The sequence below is a fragment of the Stegodyphus dumicola genome, chromosome X2 (genome assembly GCF_044657685.1).
Source record: "Stegodyphus dumicola isolate Sdum_Otavi_A_Nest chromosome X2, ASM4465768v1".
Lineage (NCBI taxonomy): Eukaryota > Metazoa > Arthropoda > Arachnida > Araneae > Eresidae > Stegodyphus > Stegodyphus dumicola.
The window spans coordinates 67,691,882-67,714,150 of NC_140781.1; the positions used below are offsets into that span (position 1 = coordinate 67,691,882).

The 22,269-nt window shown below is 33.3% G+C and overlaps 1 protein-coding gene across 1 annotated transcript in view; it reads right to left on the minus strand.

The window, feature by feature from the left end:
- Positions 1-22,269, minus strand: part of Vps24 (vacuolar protein sorting 24) — a 48,646-nt gene that overhangs the window by 20,587 nt on the left and 5,790 nt on the right. Inside the window, exon 2 of the mRNA XM_035375472.2 lies at positions 19,405-19,465. Coding sequence (XP_035231363.1) covers positions 19,405-19,465 — 61 coding nt within the window. The remainder of the gene's footprint in view (positions 1-19,404; positions 19,466-22,269) is intronic.

A 22,269-nucleotide genomic window follows, 5' to 3' on the forward strand; every position in this document is an offset into this window, starting at 1 on the left:
GATGAGTATATCTCTATGCATATGTGTGTCTGCATATAAATTTTTTTAATTGCTTTGCACTTATTATGGCTTAACTTACTGCTAACATGTGAATGAGATCACTTGAAAAATGCAATATAATTTATTGTTTTTTGCAAAGCAGTAAGTGCATTGTACAGCATATTTACTGGCTTGCAAAAAGCGTAGAAAGCTATGTATCTAATGGGTTACGATTGTCTTGATCAAGATTTTAAACAAAAAGAATGTATGATGTTTTAAAACTATTATGCTTCCTTAATTGTCATCAACCCTCAGTTACAAATTCCCACATGATTCTGCACATATCATAAAGCTGAATTTCAGCTACCACAGAAAAAAGCACCAGATTCTCAAAATGGTGATCTATCAGAAGCAAATAGGCTAGTGACACTAATCTTCGCTGATGATCACTGCGAAGTTTAAACTAATTGTGTGAAAAGCAGAAGCAGAAAATTGAAAAATTTGCACATCTAATGACTATGTTTAACCAAGATCTGCTGAACTTCACATCATCATGCATTGCAAGCCAAACTCACCTCAAAAAAAGTATTCTATACAGCTGATTGTGTTCAGAGATCATTTCAGCAAAGTGCTCATAATGTAAAATGTATTTGCATTAAGTGATCATAAGTTTTGGGTTATTTTTACAGAGCTTTCAGCATTTACACATACACACACAAAAAGAGTGCTGCAGGTTATTTTGAAATTTCTTTGACTGACTAAATCAGTGTTTCTCAACCCGATTTACTCATAGGGCCAGTAAAATATTTCAGTGTTTTATTGCAGTGATTCCAATAAACAAACGAACTACTGAACTGGAACCTGATTGTGATTTACATTTCACATGAATGCATGCTCCATAAGCAAATTTTGAAGCATTAGAAAATCACGCAATTCAATTTTAACAGCATTGCTAGATAAAATTTTCCTATTAATACTTACAATATTAATTTTCAGCATCAAAGTGATAAAATTCCTCCACTCATGAGATTCCTTTTTGGAAGGCACATCAATTCCAGTCAAATTTTAAAAGCCAAAGTGGCACTTTTCTGTTTTGCCGGCGCAGGCAATAAACTTGCTAATAATGGTACAACTGATGTCAAACAGAATATCCTCAATGGTAACCTTTAACACCTCATTTTCAAAACAAGTCGCAGCCACTTCTCATCAGATTGATTGTTTCTTTCAATATTGGCACATAATTACGCAGAATTTTTACAAGATAGTTAAATTTTATGCCCTAAGGCCATTCGCGGTAATTAAGTCAACTAGGAAGCAATCACACCGCTCACCCCAAGGTGAAAATATAGAAAAGGCGCAGGCAAGTCAAGAGTTAAATTCATCAATTCTAATTGAGAATGCACTAGCGAAGTAAAGCACTGCAGTTTTACATAATTTCTGAGTAAGCTATTCGTATGAATTGAAATAATTCTTGCCTTTAAACTTGTATTCCAAATTAAGATTTAACTTGAAATTAATGTAGATAATTATTGAGACAATTAGATTTTTGTAGCGTAGTTTACGCGAGATGAGATCACTTGGGGTAACGTGATATAAACCGGCGAATCAGGATTTTGAACCATGAAAGCATAGTAAATTCTTAAAATAATGTCTTTTTACAAATTTATTGGCTTTATACAAAATTTTAAAGGATAATGTTTATGCTTTCAAAATAAAAAATTCTTAGAACTAACATTTGTTAACACTTTTTATGTGTATACTGTATGTTGTCGAAAATAAAGTCTGATTGGCGAGATTTGCGCCGGCGAAATAGAAAAGTACCGCCACAGCTTTTGCGTAAAAATTTTTGGCTTTTATAATAACTGGTCCAATTAAACTGAGTAGAACAAATATTCGAGCAATATTTGACAAAATTAGTCTCTTAGTATAGTAATTATGAAATTTCATAGTTATGCTGGATGTGAAAAGTCTGGGTTCCATAAAATAACTAACACTTCTGTTTCATTTTTAAATTCCTTGAAGAAAGAATAATCCTCAGCCTTATTATCAACATTAATTAGTAATTCCTTATGATAAGTGAACCCTTTATGAAGCTCAGTAGTATTTAAACTTCTTTTGAATAATTTTAAAAGTTTCTTTATCTAACTTAGGGAGAATGAAATTTATCAATACGAGATCCGAAAATCCTTTCAGTGTTCCAATGCTTAAGAGCTCTAATATTTCTAGAAGCATTGTCAAGTAATTTTCTGAGCTTGACTGCAGTTTCCAGATTTACTTTTTCCCATGTTTATAATGAATTATTACAATTATTTATTATTTTTATTATATTCTTTCCATGTTTATTATTTTTATTTTATTATTTTTAATTTATTTCTGCCAACAATTAAGCATTTATTTTCAGAGCAAATTTCTAATGCTTTATATATATTGACGGAAAGAATTCATCTTCTGCTTCAATCTGTTTTGCTATACCTCGTAGAACTAATTTCAAATAATAAAGCTTTTTAACCTCCGATAAGTGAGAATAGTTAGAAATTATACTATTAAACTGACCTTCAAACTTGACTTTTCCTTCAAGTGATTCCTATTATTCACACATATATCTAGTTACTTTAACACTTCCACACCAAAAGTTTATTCATAATTCTGCATCAATCAACATAATTCTAGCAGATCAATCAACATAGTTCTAGCAGTTTCAGTTATATGATTAAACCATTCAACTTTTCCATTACTCTCCTGAGCATAAGGCATTGAAGGTTCATGTATAATTCCCATTTTCTTAAAACATTCTTCTGTGCTTTTAACTAAGAATTCACAGCCATTATCACTGCAAATTCTTTGTAGTTTCTTTTCTGTTTGTCTTTTTTCTTGAGTGATAAGCTTTATTAAAGATTCTGCAGTTTCACTCTTTTTGTCAATTGTAATCACAAACATGAAATTACTTTATTCCTCTAGCGTCGTTAGAAAATAACAACCTCCATCTATTGATATCTTGATTGGTCCAACTAAATCTATGTGCCATAATTTTAAAACCCTTCAGATTGCTTGAATTTCACAATTTCATAAGAAGTTTGCATCATTTTTTCTATTGTATAAGGCTAAACATTATCTTTTTGAAATTTTTAAATTTCCTAATACAATGACTGATGAGATTTTCTTCATTCTCTCAATCTCTGATAGTTTACATGACCTAGTCTCTGATGCCAAAGTACATCAATAACATTGCAAATTTAAGCTTCTTCTATTATATTTCAAAATTTATATCCATTTCTGTTCACCTATATACAGGGTGTTTCATAGATCATGGGACAAACGTGGAGGGGTGGTGGAGCGAACTAACACATACATTTTTTGTATAGGAATGTAGGGTCTAAAATGACGGGTTAAGGCAGGAATGCAAAAAAACGACATGAGAGGAAAATGTGTTTATGTAGAAAATCAACGCAAAGTGCTTCTTTGCAGCAATACAGTATTCACAATAAGTGTTCAAAAAAGGGAACAGTAACAGTAATAGGAACTACAGATGTGATTGGCTGGCAATGCAGCGGTAGAGGGCGGTAGTGAGCTGGACAAACGCCGGTCCGATGCATCAGAGGATCATTCGCAACTCTGATGTTGAGCGTGATGGGTGAGTTTACACACAGGGAAAAAGCTGACATGCATCTTGTGTATGGTGCTGCTAATGGGAACGGCAGAGCAGTGCTACGGTTGTAACAGCAACGGTTTCCGAACAGGCGTACGCCGAAGCACACAATGTTCGAGAGGTTGCATCAGCCTCTGTGTGAAAACGGGTCATTTGAAGCCACCTCTGACACTAGGAGTGGAAGATGAAGTGCACGAAAAACTCACATTGAAGAATCCATCTTGAGCATTTTGCATGAATCACCTCAGACAAGTACAAGAGCTATTGCATGTCGTCTGCAGCTGAGTCATTCCACTGTTTGGAGAGTATTGCATGAAAATGGTTTGCACCCATACCATTTGCAGAGAGTCCAAGCCTTGCAAGAGACAGATTACCCTCTTTGAGTTCATTTCTGTCATTGGTTCTTGCAGCAGTGTGTGGCGCAGGCGGATTTTCCATCGGATGTGCTATTCACAGACGAGGCAACTTTCTCACAGGACAACATCTTCAATAGCCACGTGCACGTGTGGGCAACTCATAATCCACATGCATTCCAAACTCGCTTCTCCATGAATGTGTGGGTGGATATTGTTAACGACTACCTCATAGGCCCATACCTGTTACCTGCATGTCTGGTAGTTCGGTCCAAGGTTCAAATCCCACGAACGGGCTGGCTGCATGGGCGTTTTCGTGGTTTTCCCCATGTGTAACGTGTATACGAGCCAGTTTCCCTTAAAGAGTCCTCCACGAAGGCATTCCTCCCTTTAGGCAGATAGCCCTTGTGTGCTTTGCCGTAATTAAATAATCCAATCCAATCTTTACCTGCATGTACAAATGGCTTATGTTATCATATTTTTCTGCAAGAGGTGCTATCGGAATTGCTGCAGGATGTTTCGGCTGCATTTGTGATATCATGTGGTTCCAGCATGATGGTGCACCAGCCCATAATCACGTGCGGGTCTGCAATTACTTGGATGGGACATTTCCGGGCCGATGGATTGGCCGTGGTGGACCCGTTCGATGCCCACCCTGTTAGCCAGTTTTATCCAGCTTGGATTTTTTTTTTTTATGGGGCCATCTGAAGACCATCACCACTGGAGGATCTCATTGCATGACTAGCAGCTGCAAGCGTGCGTGAAATGCCTGTCGTTTTTCAAAATGTTCATCAATCCCTTCTGCGACGTTACCAAGCATGTATTACTGCTGGTGGTCACAATTTTGAACACTTATTGTGAATACTGTATAGCTACAAAGACACGCTTTGTGTTGATTTTGTACATAAACACATTTTCCTCTCGTGTCTTTTTTTTTTTTTTTTTTTTGCGTTCCTGCCTTAACCCGTCACTTTAGATCCTACATTCCTATAAAAAATGCATGCTTTAGCATGCTCCTCCACCCCTCCAAGTTTGTCACATGATCTATGAAACACCCTGTATAGAATGTTTCCATTATTAAACACTTTTTTGCTTAATTCCTAGTTCTACCAGTTTGCATTTTAATGCTAATTATACCAACTGATTTGATCATACTCCCTTTTCTGCTGACATTATTACTCGCTCTGCATCCTTAAACCTTGTAAATATTTCTTTACTTTTTGCCATGTGAGATGCAACTCCTGAATATGTAATTCATTCAATTTTTCTACTGTCTTTTTTCTTCTGTTTTATTCTCTTCATCACTTCTATCTTGCTTAAAAGAAGAAGTTTCTTCTTTTTTCTTAGATACTTCTCATAAACATGTAGCTGATTCATATTCTCTTTCCTTGCTTGACATTTTAAGAGTTTTATATGTTAAATGTATTGGCTGTCTACGTTCTTGTTTGGTTTTCATTCTATATTCAGTTGATCTGTGGCTTAATTTTCCACAACTAAAACATTTTATATAATTATTATGAAATTCTTTTGATAAGTGTCCTAATTTTTTGCAGTTACTGCATCTTCTTTACTGCTATTTTGATTTTTTCCAGTTTTCATTTGCTTTAGAACCTAGTTCTATTTCTTTTAATCTCTGTTTATTTTTTCCTTCAGTTCCTTTTAATGCTTGTCAACTTGTAGCCATATCCTTTTTTCTGTTTTTTTAATGATTTCGACATCAAATTCGAATTTAAATCTTTCTAACATTACGTAAATTAATTCTTTACCTTTCGTTTTATTCCCCACTTGAATATTTTTCAGAATCCCAGCTCTATTCATGTAATCAATCATCTACGAATGCATCTTTCTACATTTTTATTTGAGCTAATTTTATTCTGCATTTCATTTGAATATCTTCTGTTTTTGCCACTGTTTTGTCTTTTATTTTCTCAAACAGCTTCTTTGCATTCTTTTCATTCACACATTTTAATGCTCATGGAGCAGGCACAGATTGATTCATTACATTTCTTACTATTGCATTATCATCATCCCATACCTCCCAAGTTTTCATTTCACTTTCATAATTAACATTGTCTCCTGTACATGGTTTTGTGGTTCATTAGCTTCGATGACACTTCTCCATATTTTCAGACTTCTTAATACACTTTTGAATATATACATCCATGTGAGGTAATTATCATCAGTTAATTTTTTATGCAAGTCAAATCTATCACACTATATACTATATTTATAATCACAAGTTATCATATAAATCAGATTTACCTCTCCCACAAATCAGTAATAAATTAATCACCAGAGGGGAACAATCATGCTCAATTGTTGATGATTTCTAACAGTTACATTTTCTATACTTCAAAATGAAACATTAAAAATTAATGCATAAAAAAACTTTATTAAATAAGCTTTACCATAGCAAGAACTACCATATTCTCCAAAACCATAACCTTCTCTACTGATGCCAGATACAAACTCAATCTTTTACACTCATGTCCATAAATTAAGGATAATGCAAAATCAGTCAAAGGAAGAGTTAGAAGCAAAACAAATTTGACTTATTTGTAAAGCTTATTTATTAAACAAAGGGTAAAGAGCAAAAAAAGATGCTATATGTTTGATATTATTAAAAAAAATTAGCGATTTTTTCTCCCTGGAGCAAATTACAAAAAAAAAAAAAAAAAAAAAAAAAAAACCTATTTACAAAAAACCAATATTACATGGTTGGTATGATTGTTAATACATTGTATGTCTCCCAGACGATGCAATACAGTCCGTACAATGCCTAGGCATGCTGAGTATCAAATTATCGATCTGATCTTGGGGGATATTACAACACTCAAAAAGCAATGCTCTCCGAAGTTCCTGTAGACATGTAGGAGGAGGTTGACGGGCTGCAACTCGTCAGCCAAGCATGTCCCTCACGTGCTCTACTGGATTCAGTTCAGGTGAGAATGCTGGCCAGTCCACACGGGTGATATCCTCCGATTGAAGGCATTTGCTTACGATGTTTGCACGGTGAGGACGTGCGTTGTCATCCATAAACACAAATTGTGCGCCTATGGCGCCCCGAAATAAACGTACATGTTGTTCCAGAATGACGTCCCGATAGATTTGGCTTGTCATGGTTCCAATTTGAACATGTAGGTCAGTTATGGAACCCAGAATAATTCCACCCCAAACGAGCACTCCTGCACCACCGTAACGGTGTTGTTCAATGATGTTTTCTTGGTGGTAACGGGTACCTGGAGCTCTCCATATGAAATTCCGGCGAGAATCAGAGTGCAAGCTAAACCTGGACTCATCGGAAAACATCACACAAGCCCATTGTTGCGGTGTCCACAATGCATGCTCTCTACTTCAGGCTAACCGCAGGCGACAGTGAGTTGTAGTAAGTGGAATGCATCTGACAGGTCTACGAGCATATAGACCAATCTGCCCTAAACGTCTGTACACGGTCTGCCTTGAAATTGTCGTACCAGTGGCTGAAGACAGCTGACGAGACAGGTCTGAGGCTATGCTCCACCTGTTTCTTTTGGCAGTAACTGCCAAATACCGGTCCTCATCCGGCGTTGTAACTCTGGGGCGACCTGTGCTGTAACGTCTACTCACATTACCATCATCTTGGAATCGTTGTCATAGCCTAGAGATGACACTCTGGGCAATTCCAAGTTTGTCTGATACTTCTAGTTGGGTACGCCCACATTCCAGACGGCCGATAATTCTACCACGTAAAAAATAATCCAAGTGCATCCTTTGTGTTATAACTATTCGGTTATAGCACTGAAATGCTTATAAAGCACCTGCGAACAATTTTACTTCTTTGCCTGTATTCCTTATATATCAGTCTCTTACACTCTCGTCATTGTGACGTACCATCGGTGTCATCTGGTTACTTCCTGAAATTTGCATATGATTCTTGAAGATGTGTGTAGTGATTTTACAGGTGATATATTTATTTTAGCATTCGATTTCCGCTTGACACCAAATTATCCTTAATTTATGGACATGAGTGTATAATCAAGAAAAACAGTAATGTTGCTAAAAATTCAAACTTAAAAATTAAACGTTTATATACAAATACTATCACCAAATACATGTCATCACTGCACTTAGAACATTCAACCTTGTTCCCAACTAATCCATTCCCAAGCACCATTGTAGCACAGACATTTTTCTCTTTCATTCCACCTTGGAGAAAAACAAACCTAAATCAGCCCTTTCACCTGTTATCACATTCACCCAAGAAAAGCTGAAACAACGAACACTCCAATGTAATGAAAGCAAAATAGGGATCCTATTTTCCCCATTTAAAAAGATACAATTTTAAAAATAACATATCTTAAAAATAAAATAAAAATATAATTAAAAAAAAAAGGTGTGACTGAAAGAGATATATCCCAGAATCACAGAGATTTGCATTATCAAAAAAGTGTTACCACAATAAAATCATTTCCTAACAATGAAGAAAGCAAGATAATTGGATTAAAACTATTATCTAGCAATGAAATCACCAAATTTGACATAAACCGGACACTTCATTTCAGCCAACCTAACTGTCAGAGTTATCAAAGCTATTTATTCTACTTGAAAATTAACCTCTAGCTTTCTTTCTCATGCAAGCTCTAATATTAAACTCGGAAGAAACAGTTCAGACGAAGATTAAACTTGAAACGAATTTGATACACAGAGATATTACTTAAAGAAATAAATACAGACTTAATGATGCGTATAAGTATGCAATTATCAATGGAAAACTACTATGTCAGGTGTTCATAAACAAAAATGTGTTGATCACATACATCTCGGAAAATGCAGCATCTTTCTACTGCTTCAGTTCACCTAGGAAGATGATAATTTTCACTTATTTTAACACATCGAAGTATTTAAACTGCAATATCTTAATTTTCATTCAGTCCAGCATTGTTTTTTCTCCTAAATCTCACAAAGTCATTAATTTCCTTTTTTTGAGGATGTAAGTTTGGCTTTGCAACACCATGAGTATATTTTTTCTTACAGATGAAAACTGTACAAATGTAGATATGCTGGTTTACTACATGATATTTTATCACCCACATCTCACCTAACTCTGGGAAATGTAAGCCTAGAAGAGACAGCAAAGTTATTCTAAATAGACATAAGAGGAAGACATGATTCTGGTGAGAAGATTGTGGAGTTTGAAACTGTCTTTTTTGGTATTAACATATTAGTGCAACCACTGTAGCATAGTTTCATGAGTTTTATTACAGAAGAAAGAGAATGATAACTTTTAATTGCACAAAATTATTTATTACATACACGTTTCCCATTTTAATTATGTATTTATCACCTAAATTAAACTACTTAAGTGAGCTTTTGTTTCTATTGTCCTGGCTAGAACTTCATGGCAATTTGCTTTAAAAGAACAGATTCAAAGCAGTAGTTCCCTTAGAAATTTTTGGCAAAATACTGTATTCCTTCAAATTTTTACCTCAGTTTCTTCTATTGTAAACAAATTCCACAAATGCATATTTTAAAATTGAGTTTAAGATAATAAAATCACAGTTTGTCTACGAAGAGCTTGGAACTTGGAATAAAAAAAATAATGCCCATAAAAATGGCGATACTGCTCATTAAAACTGAACATCTGTTAGGCACGTGGTTGCCATTTTAATGCATTCTGAAAATTTGGTAACTTTTACTAAGGTGGTTGCACTAATATGTCAGAGCCATCTTTTCTGTCTTACAACAGTCATATGGTACATTAGACGAGCGTCTCAAAACTGATGGGTGTGAACAGCTCCTTGCGAGAAAAGTTTTTGACTAAACTGTGCCTGTGTCATATGTTTTTATCACCAACAAGTGATGGTAAACCTACCGTAGTTTTGCACCAGAATTTCTTATTTCATTTGAATTAGCATAGCTACTGTCAATGTGATTAATAACTACAATAATAAAAATGTTCTTTTCAGAACTCTTCAGACTTTTTCATTAATAGTAGATTAAGGTATAATATGTCTACATATTTGAACTCATGCTCTGAATGTTAGCACACTTTTAGTGCTCAGAAAAATCTATACAAGCCTGTAAGAAAGTTTCATGCTTCTTTAGCCTTCATGAACTCATGCGCAAGAAAAAATGCAATGTTTGGACAGAGACTTTTGGTAACATAAATAATCTGGAAGCCTATATGCAGTTGTTACATAAGTATGCATCTAAAAATAAATGCTCGCATTACCAGCTTGTCTTCCTGGGGGGGGGGGAAGAACTATATCAGCATATAAGAAATTTCCATCCATCTGATCTAGTTCAATACAAAGAATATAGGCAGAATGTAGTATGTAGCATTTGCAATAAAAAATTTATGCACATGACAGATTTGCATTTCCACTTCAAATCAAATCATCCTCATACTACTTTGTCATTCCAAGAAAATGAATTTTATTTTGTTGAAGATTTTGAAATAGAAAAGGCTGAAATTGAAAGGCAAACATAATGTCATTTTTCTAAAAAATATGAGGACAAGCACTTTGCTATGGGAGATTTTATAGTCACAGAAGTGGAGTTTCTGACCAAAGAAGGATACGATGTGCAAAATGATTGTTCAGAGAAAATAAGAAAAGCATGTTTTTTAAGTATAGGCCGTTTTGTTGTATACACTAATACGTGTTGCGCAGGTGGCAACGAGTGCTTGTGTCGTATCCTGGCATTCCTTGCAATCAACTGTGCTTAGTTGCAGCAGTGTAGGTAGCCTGTACGGTCTGTTCTGTTTCTTTAAAATGTTCAAGATTATCGCATTGTCCATCCTGTTCAAGGTACGTTAAGTTATACATTTTTTGTCAGCAAGAAACCTGTCTACTGCAGGCATTTACTGGCAGATTTGTGTAATTTACGGAGCTACTGCCGTAAGTGAAGGCAAAGTGCGTAAGTGGGTCGGAGACTTCAAAGCTGGCCATGACAACATCCATAATGAGTCCTGCTCCAGTCAGCCATCTGTGATCACAGACGATATGTTGGCTTGAGTGGAAGCAAAAATTCTTGAGAACAGATGCTTCACCATAAGCACTCTTTCAAATGAATTTCCTGAAGTGTCTAGTCTAGGACATGAAAACGGCTGTGATCTCTTTGTTACCAGAGCCGACAGCAAGTTTCTATGAAGAGGGTATTCAAAATCTAGTTCTAAGGTATGATAATTCTTTAAACAAACTTGGCAACTATGTTGAAAAAAAGAGAAATGTATGTAAAATCTGAAAATAAATTTTATTTTTGAAATTTTTTTTTTGTTTGGTTTTTACTTTTAAATGGCGCTTACTTAAAAAAAAAAAAAAAAAAAAAAAAAAAAAACCCTCATTGCAGCATATAAAAGAACTGTTCAAGACCCAGGTACAATACCAGCCAGTTCATGTTGGATGTAAATGTGAAATTAGACAAGTACCACTTTCTTAAAATGATAAAATGAGATTAGCAGGTCATATGAAGCTTGATGCACCTAAATCACATTTTTTTTAATAGTCTTAGGAAAAATTACTCTGCAACTGAGTATATGAGTTTAACCCATCGGAATGATCTGCCCAGCATATGCCTAGACTATAGAATAAATGAAGATGACATCTTCCATTCACAATGATATTATATCAATTGACATATGCATTAATCAAATACTAAAGGAAGAAGAAAATTTTGTTTTGATTTAAAAACTGGTAGAAGGCCAAGTATCCTTTAATTAATAAATGTGAATCATGCCCAATTAAAATTATTATAATTATATAAGAGCAATATGATAACGATTGATTTTACACATAGTACAAACCAATATGGTTATCAGATAACAACTTTGATGAAAAATGATGCTAGTCACGAAGGCTTTTCAGTTGCTATAACGTATTCCTCTAGAACAATAGCTGAAACATTTTATGGAAATAAAAAAGAGATGTAATTTCAAAATACATGTGCTTATTTCAGATGACAATCCTGCATTTTATAATCCATTTGTGAATGTTTTTGGAGAAACAGAAACACGTTTACTGAACCATTATACAATTCAACTGTTTCATGATGCATTCATTGGATGGATGATCAAGCTAATGGGCAATCAAAGCTTGATCCTATATTGACAGACATAACATCCATTTACGGCATCAACATTGACGGACAAATTAACATTCATTTACGGCATCAACATTGACGGACAAATTAACATTCATTTATCATGTCCCATCACCTATGAGTGAAGGATGGCTGCAACATGAGAAATATATATACAGGTTCTATGTCCATTTAACACATCAGGTTTTGCTCCCTGCACTTAACGGCTACGCTAAGAAATGAAGACAAGAAATTTTCTCCCTGCCTTCATTGAAATGGGTCACTATTGATGTTTGAAAGAAGATCTAGCTATGAAATAATAATACATATTATTGTGCTTGCAAAACTTGTTGTTTTGTGTTTTAGTGCACTAAAGATAAGGTCAAACAGTCCTCCTGCAGAGAAATTCTTGTATGTATGCATTAATATGCATCTGGTGTTGTAGTCCAACTGATCTTTTGTGGTTTCCTTTATAAAATTCATGTATAGCCATTCATATATGAAGTGTTGTGCAACTATTCATCTGTGGTTTAAGAAAGGGTCAAACTACTCTCTTTTGTGACATAAGAGAAAATTTGTTTGGAATGTGTAAAGTGTTTTTCTAAAACAAATGGTCAAACTGGCCTCTAGTGACAAAGAGGAAATTTATTCATAGTGTATAAAATGTACTTCTAAAAAAACTTCCACTATTAAATATTTCTACCAAAGGAATGAGATAAAAAAAATCTAACTACATTACACTATAAAATTCAATACTTTGCAAAATAGTTTAACATTAACTCTGAAAAATCGGGACAAAATTCTGTCAAACTTTGATCCCAACAGTTCAAATGGAAAATGTGGATTTATGAAGATGTTGATGAAACAACATTAAAATGGTTGCACACAGTGAGAGAAAAAAATGTATCAATATGAGGGCCAAAGAAATTAGAAAAAGCCACAGAATTTGTGAAAGCTTTAGGACAAAGTAAATTTTATACAAGCAATGGGAGGTTGGGAAATTAAAAAAAAGTCATTACATAGTTGCAAAAATCATAAGTGGTGAAACTAAAGATGTTAATGAAGATGTGAGAAGAAAACTGAAAGAAATCGTAGAAATATACAAGCAAAAGATATCCTCAATGTCAACGAAATCCATGTTACAGATGTCAGCTGTCACCAGAAATAATAATCCATTCACATAACAAAGTTTGAATCAGAAGCTCATTTTTATTAACATAGTTTATTCACCCCACCTTTATAACATAAAATAATTGCACCGTGTTACTTTAAACACATAATTTCATTGTTAAATTTCTTAATATTCTCCAAACTAAAATTATTCTTACATTAATAAAGATTTTTCATGAATTTTATACTCATGTTTACGTAAATAACTCTTCATTTTACTCAGCTCAGAATGAAAAACAGTAACTACTATTTTTAGAATTTGAAAAATCAATGGAGGTTGCCAAAATAATGAAAATAAACTTTTCGCTGAACCATAGTGTTTGAATAGTCTGTTCATGCTCTACATTCTTTGCTTACTCAGGATTAAGTTACGGATTTTCAGGACAACCTGTTTATTTTATCAACATATACTGCAGAGAACATTAACATTCAAAAAAGAGAAATGTTTTAGAAGCAATCACAGCAAATTTGGATTTACTGTACAGCTGTGTGCAAATATGGAAGGAAATGAAAAACTGAAACCTTTACTTATAGAAAAGAGTAAAAAATCCAAGATGTTTTAGAGGTATTAAATCACTAGAAGTAGATTACGATTTCAACAAGAACTCATGTACGACCTCAGACATTTTTTAAAAACAGCTGAAAAATATTGACAAATATACGGCTGTATAGAAATGAAAAATTGCAGTGATAGACAACTGCAGCACTCACTCTCAAAATAGCAGAGACAAATATAAAAAATGTTAAGGTTCTTTTCTTTCCTCCAAATATCACTGCAAAATTACAGCCTGTGGATCAGGAGGTGATAAAAAGTGTTAAAATGCATTATTTCATGATATGTGACTGCATATCTGAACTTGCAAAAGTATGGAATTATGAGGTCACTGAAAAAAATTATTTGCAATTGCTTCAAAAAACCTTGTTTCATCACCAAGCTTGATACTAGTACTGATAATAGTAGTGCAAGTGACAATGATAGGCAAGATCATGAACTGACTAATGTGGATGTAGTTCAAAAACTAAGTAGAATTAAAAGAATAATGAATGAGTACAAGATTATTTATCTATAGATAGTGACTGAGGCCTCAGGGATCCCTACTGAAGAGGACATATTGAAGTGCATAAAAAATAGCAGTGAGAAAGCATTTGATGATGAAATTTTAATGAAAATTAATGCATAAAATCTTCCATAGAAGATATTTTAAATGTGTCTGATACTTCACAATGCAGCTTTCAGTTTGAAGAAAGAGTATCAGAATATGTTTACGAAGATATGACTTATTATGACATGAAGTACTCTTCCTAACAATAAAAACAAAACTGAAGTTACTGATTATTTTTTAAAATGAATTTATGTAACTTTTATACATAGCTTTGATGGAATGGATACATTAATGTATATAATTTTGCATTTACATTTCATTTTACTACTACAGTTAAAAGTCTTTAATCTGGATGTCCATAATCCGGACCTTAAAGCTACAAACTTTCTGCGCATGCACATATGCATTTATGCATGTGCATAATACGTTTACACATGTGCGTTTAATGTATAAGGAATGGTATAAGCTAAGCTAAAATTATCTAATTATCTATTTCAGTTAATATTGCAGATTCTGTTGTTCCTTAATCTTCTAATTGGATCCAGCTTATTATTTTTTGCAGACTGTTGGAGCAATTTTATAAAGTAAGCTTGAACTTTCGATTATGTCAAAAAGAATTTCCGATTCTGGAGCTACCAAAGGATCTACAAAGTGAAAGTATGTTTTAATGTCCATCAAACAAAAAGTGGAATTGCTGCAAAAAATGGATAAAGGCATATCCTTTGATTCTCTAACCATTCTGAAATATGTTTATCAATTTCACGCTGCTCTGGTGGTGGTGGGGGGAACGTCGTGGCGCACAATGAACTGGAAGTTGATCTGTCAGCACTATCTTCATCTTCAGGGCAGATGTTTTTATTTTATTCGGCTTATAATTCCTTACTAAATGTAGTATTTCATCTCGATGTACTCCATCTTTGATATAATTTAAATCAAATTCCTCGTCATTATAAATATCACGAAAACACATCAAATAGTTTTCTGGTTGCAATTTTCTAATTTCAACCTAGTAATTACCTAGTAAATTCAGCATTAAAAAAACCACTGCATGGAGATGGTACACATTTTATCGTAAAGTCTGATGATAACAAAAGACTTTGTTGTAAAGAGTCCCATAGCCAGACTGTTTATAGATGCAAAGTATGTAATGTAGCTTTACATCATGATTGCAGTGAAGCTTTTCATGCTTAAATCTTTCAAATGAAATAATTTGTATTTGTAAAAGAAATATAATGTATATTTTAATATTAAATTAATTACAAGTAAAGTGATTTATACATTTATAAAACATTATACAGCTAAAAAGTATTCCAGTGCTCCACTCAAAGGAAACATCGCACGAGTACAATCCTAGTCACTAAACATCCGTAGCCTTATTCCGCTGACGTTGCGTGAACGCAATACTCGCTTTTTCCTCAGGTAAGAGCATTTTTTTTTTATTTTCAATGTAAATTTATGTTATAAATGCTTAATCTGATATTTGTTGTTATTTTCATGAGAAAAAAATCATTCCTTATAACTTTCGCAGTTAATCTACTCAGATTACCATAAATGAAACAACTTGGCAAAAATAAAATAACTTTGCAATAATACAAGAAGCACCTTTCAATCTACTCTAACCGCTTTGTAATACAAAAATCAGCTCTGTGTTCTGAAATTATAACTCTATCAAACGCAACTAGTAGCAAAAGTTTTGACAACATGCAAATGGCTGACATCGAAGAATTGATGCGAGAAAGCCCTTTTTGAATGAGGATGATTTGATTGAATTTATGAAAGTTTATGATAATAAAGAGGTCGATAATGACAAAGTCAATGGTGAAGTTCAGCTATTAACAGTTGATTTAATTCGCGATGGCTTGAAATTCGCTACAAGTATGAAACAACATTTTCTTACTCATGACACTTACGTGGAGTGTGCATTAAAATTTCAACATAATCTTAAGTTTTGTGTAGCTAGATATTGAGAATTATATAAGAAACTTAAGAAACAAAAAAAAAAAAAAAAAAAAAGACAGTCTAACAGACTTCGTAACAACAGAAGTCGTTAATAATAAACAAAATTTTCCATTTGAATCAAACCCGGGAGCTGTGCTAGACGTATCAGACATATCTACTGATAGCATTTTTGATCCAGTTCGTAATAAACGTGCACGTTTATCAGCACGTAGCAATGAATAGTTGCGAAACTGATTTTTATTCCTAATTTCAATTTAATTTTTTATATGTACTTAGAGACTGAATTTTCACTGTATTTTTGTAATAAAAATTAATTGCTTTTTTATAAATATATAATAGGGATTACATTATCACTTTTTTTTTGCACGGTAGTTTGGGAAAATATTTAGAGCTTTCATCTCATAGGACTTTTTTAAAGTTGTGGAATATATTCCCAAATTTACCATATGTTGCATGTATTTTTTTTTTTTTTTCCATGGTTTTCTAAGGAACCTATGTAAACATGGCACGTGTAAAAAAGAGCAGGGTGTATTATTATTTGGTTCTCGAAACTATCGGTTACTTGAAAACTTCAGTTGTAATCAAGTAGACAGTATACAAAGATTCTGGGTAGAGTAGACTTTAAGGTACCCCTTGTATTATGGTGAAGTTGTCGTTTGATTTATCGCCAAATTGTTTGATTTATAGTATCCTGAGTAGTTGAATGGTATGGAAACCCTATTGTGACGTAACTCAGGTGCATGATTCTGGGAAATTTTGAATCATGGGATGTTTTGTAAGCATTTTTGTGGTGTGTGTTGGTTTGATTCTTTAGACGGTAGAATGGCCGAATGTCGTAAGATTAATTTGAAGTTTCTGTACAATTTGCAGCGAAAGGGGAAAAGAAATTTAATTGACTGGTGTGTAAATGAAGGTTTACTTAGTAGCCATTATAAGTGTCCTGTATGTAGGAATGATATGCGTCTAGTCGAACGTAAGAACTGTTTAGATGGATTTGAATGGGTTTGTAGGAAGAAAGGTTCAGATGGTCACTATGTGAAACGTTCAATCAGAAAGAGTACCTGGTTTGAAAAAAGTCATTTGAGTATGATTGATATTTTGATTTTTACGTGGCTCTGGGTGTACGAAGCGAACTCGAAAATCATCAAGACGGAATTGAATATTAACAATAATAAGACGGTAATGGCTTGGAAAAATTTTTGTAGAGATTTATGCGTGGATATTTGTCTTCGGAAAGGTGAAAAGATTGGGGGTGCGGGAATTGTTGAAATAGATAAAAGTAAATTTGGAAAGTGGAAGTATAATAGAGGTAAACGAGTGGTGGGAAAGTGGGTGTTTGGTGGAATAGAACGAGGGACGGGAAGGTGTTTTTTTGAAGTAGTTGAGGATAGAAGGAAAGAAACTTTATTGGATGTAATTGAAAGAAATATTTTGTCAGGTACAACTATTATATCTGACTGTTGGACGTCCTATAATTTTCTTTCTGATCATGGGTTCGTTCACCTTTCTGTAAATCATGCACTCACGTTTAAAGATCCAGAAACAGGAGCTCATATAAATAATATTGAAGGCATGTGGGGTGTGGTAAAGAGAGATTTTCGAAAAAAGTGTCATCGACAGTCGGGAACTATGCAGGATATTTTTGACTCGGATTTTTGTGAATTTATGTGGCGACGTCGATATACGGATTCGAGTTCAGATAATTTTCGGATGCTGTTAAGGAATGATGTGTGCCACAGACTAAAGACGAAGTAACTTCTAAATAGGGTAAGTGAATATTTGCTTTTGGTAGTGCTTAGATGTATAACATGTTTTTCCTTTTTTATGTTATTTTATTGTTTGGTTTAAAATGTATTTTATTGAGATTATGTATTTTTGTTTGCCTATATTGTAGAATTTGGTGCTCGATTGACTTTTTAAGTGAAAATATATCGATGTGTACATGGACAAAGTAAAGGAAATGCGCAATGCAAGTTTGTGCAATTCTGGGATTTTTTTTAAAGTGAAAATAGGTCGACGTGTACATGGATAAAGTTAAAAGAGTGCGCAATGGCATTTTTGTGCAATTCGGTGATTTTTTTTTAAGTCAAAATAAGTCGATGTGTACATGGATACCGAGTTTGTGCAATTGTTTGTCTTGTTATTTTGGCTTTGTGTAGCGACGATTTTTGGCACAAAAATCACCGCTTCGCAAGCTAAAATAATGAGTCAAAGAATTGCACAAAATCGGTATCCATGTACCGCCAAAAATCGCCAAGGGGTACTCTATACTATACTTTTACCAAGACTTATTCAACACAAAATAAACATTTATAGTTCTAAAATATTTCCTAAATGATTTTTATTTAGAAAGCTTTATTCAAAAACTTCAATACTTACTGCAATTATGAAGAACGTTCCCACTAGCTTTACAAATTCCAAATATTGCATTTTAGAATAAACAGCAAAAATTCAAATGGGCCACCCTTCCCCATTCCTGTTTTATTTTCTCTAGCAATATTGGAAACAGAGCTCTTGAAATACAATTTCAATAATTTTATTTCCATTACTGCTATGGAAATAAAGGTGCTTTATAACAGAAAGAAAGTGCTTGAAAGATACATTTCAAATTCTGTTAACAAAGAATTCTTTATTAATGTCACAGTCATCATAATTTAGTTGCTATTTGTAATTTTCATTCAAAAATTTTAGTGGAATGAAAAAGTTACAATAAGGGTATGTAATGCTTAAAATCTCATAGTGATTTCTTTGAATATTTTACTTCGAGTAAAAAATACCTTTCTTCACATTTGAATTCAGTATGCAATTCCGAACCTTGACGATCCATATGACTAACCGCTATAAATTAAATGTTCCATGTGAAAAGTGATGTATAAAAAATGTACCACTAGGGATGAAGTGCCCCTCCTCTAGCTATGCTAGCCACAGGTGTGGCATACTGAGTATCAAAACAAAATATAATAACTGCACAACATAGTCTCTTTCCCTTTAAATGGCCTTTATATAAACTGGGAAACTTGAATGATAAAAATATGCAGTCTTGCCAAAATATGATTTTAAAGTGAATATTTGAATCTTAACATATTTTATTCCTAAGTGAACAAATAATGAATTATAATAGAAAAATGATATCTACCTCTTATCTGTCGATCTAATTGATAACCTTCTTTTCTTAAGGCAGATGTCCATTCACGAACCTAAAAAAATAAAATATGAATGTATTTCAACCTAAATATCATAAATTAAAATCATCATCATAAAACACCATTAAAGCACTATCATAAATTAAAACAATTTCTTTTGTGAACATCACGAGACCAAAAATTACACTTAGAGGAACTACAGTGAACCATAAAATCCCAATTAATACAAATTACAAAATAGTCCATAAAAATACTTGTTTTGCATTAAATATATTTTACTTGCATATTAGGACTATACAAAAATAGTAACAAACCATCTCTCATATAATTTAAAGAAGCATTTTAATAAAAGTGCAGTACACTCAAGCCTGCTCCATTTTCCATCAGAGCTTCTTCTGTGTCTATATTACAGTTAAGAATTCAGATATTTGTCGTCCACCAAACGGTGTAGTGGTTAGTTGAGCCTACTACAGTACTGAAGGGTCCAGGTTGGAATCCCGGAGAAGACACGGATGTTTGTAAATGTATAGTGTCGATGTGGGATGGCGGCACAAAATATGCGGCGAAGCGAAAGTCCTCTCATGTGGATTGATGGGAATGGAAAATAGAAGTCCAATCTATCTTTGAAGTAGGCCCTGGCAACCACTGTTCTATTGTCATATGGACACAACAACAACAATTCAAATATTGTATTATCTCATGACTTTCTTCTAAAATTTTGACTATTAGTGTTGTTAGCCAGTTGTTGCACCATTAGTTGTACACGAAAATATATTTTCAATTGCATTTAATACATTAACACCTGTACCATTATTATTACCTTTACTTTATTACATTTTACCCGACTACCTAAAAGATTAAAATTCAAAGATGCCTCATTAAAACCATCTATTGCATTAACGTTTGCATCACTATTCACTGTAGGCATTTCTAAAATGCTATATTTACACGTCAAATACAAATTAGAAATTTTTTCGTAAAATATACAGTTTACATTAATATATTTATTCATTATAAATTTGGAATTTTGTTTTTTTGAGTTAAAACATATCACTGTGTACATGGATTCTTGTCAAATATTTTTGATTAGAAACTTAACGTTTTTGCTATCTAAATTTTTTGTTTTTGTTTTGGATTTTTAGCTTAAACTGTGTGTTCAAAATGTGGTTTTTGCATGTGTGAAAACCGCGTTCTTGGAGACATTTCAGGCTTAAAGTTCGAAATGCAGACAAAAAATTTCGATAGTAATATGGCACCGTGGAGTTTCTCCCCAAAAATGTTTGGGAAGAAATTTGGCGACTTGAGCGCGCATATAAGAGTAGGGATGATCTTTGGATTATGGTAACTTGGCGATTTTTTGGCGACGAACTCTGCTACAGCAACCCCGTTTTTTTTTTCACCGCCATTTTGTCTACACGAAGTAAAGACATGTTTCTTTTCTTTTTATTTACTCAACACTTTTTCCAACAATCTGCTAGCCGAATTACACTTATGCTAGAAATTTTATGGAACAAAACTGCTTAATCATGACAAATATTAACTGCAAAATTGGAAAAAGTGAAGAATCGCAAACTCCTTGCCCCGTTTTTCAAAATTGCACATACACAGTAACCATGTACACGTCGACTTATTTTTACTTAAAAAAACATCCCAGAATTGCACAAAAACGGCATTGCGCACACTCTTGACTTTATCCATCTACACTGCTATTTTCTTATAAATTACAAAAATTTGCACGAAAATGCAGGAAAATTTTGTGAATCTTTAAACTCGGTAAAAAGCACATATATGAAATTACCTGATCGCGAAAAAGTATATACCCTATCCAAGGATGAACATTTCCACGTATAATATAAATAAAATATCCAAAAACTTTTACCTCTAAATTATCTATTATAAACGTCACGAACGAATTCATAACAAAACATTAAAAATGGTTACAAATACTTAGTGTCAAATATTTAAATTATTTCCATGCACGTTTGCTTCCACTCAAACATATACCAAATTGCTACAAACATATAATTCACAAAATAACTACCATTTAATTAAAATATAATTAAACCATGTACACGTCGACTTATTTTTACTTAAAAAAACGGTTGATCTTTGGATTATGGTAACTTGGCGATTTTTTGGCGAAAATTTGGCGACCAACTCTGCTACAGCAATTTTCTATTTTTTTTTTCCGCCGCCATTTTGTCTTCACGAAGTAAAGACATGTTTCTTTTCTTTTTATTTACTGAACACTTTTTCCAACAATCTACTAGCCGAATTACACTTATACTAGAAATTTTATCAAACAAAACTGCTTAATCATGACAAATATTCACTGCAAAATTGGGAAAAAGTGCACAATACCATACTCCTTACGCGTTTTTCAAAATAACACATACACATAAACCATGTACACGTCGACTTATTTTTTTACTTAAAAAAACATTCCAGAATTGCACAAAAATGGCATTGCGCACTCTCTTCACCATATCCATGTACACTCCTTTTTTCTCATAAATTAGAAAAATTTCACGAAAATGCATGACAATTTTCTGAATCTTTAAACCAAGTAAAAAGGACATACATGAAATTACCTTATCGTGAAAAAGTATATACCCTTTCCAAATATGAACATTTCCACGTATAAAATAAATAAAATATCCAAACACTTTTACCTCTAAATTATCTATTATATTATAAATGTCACCAACGAATTCATACCGCAAACATTACAAATACTTAGTGTCAAATATTTAAATTATTTCCATGCACGTTTACTTCAACTAAAACGTATACCAAATTCCTACAAACATAAAATTCACAAAATAACTATCATTTAATTAAAATATCACTAAACCATG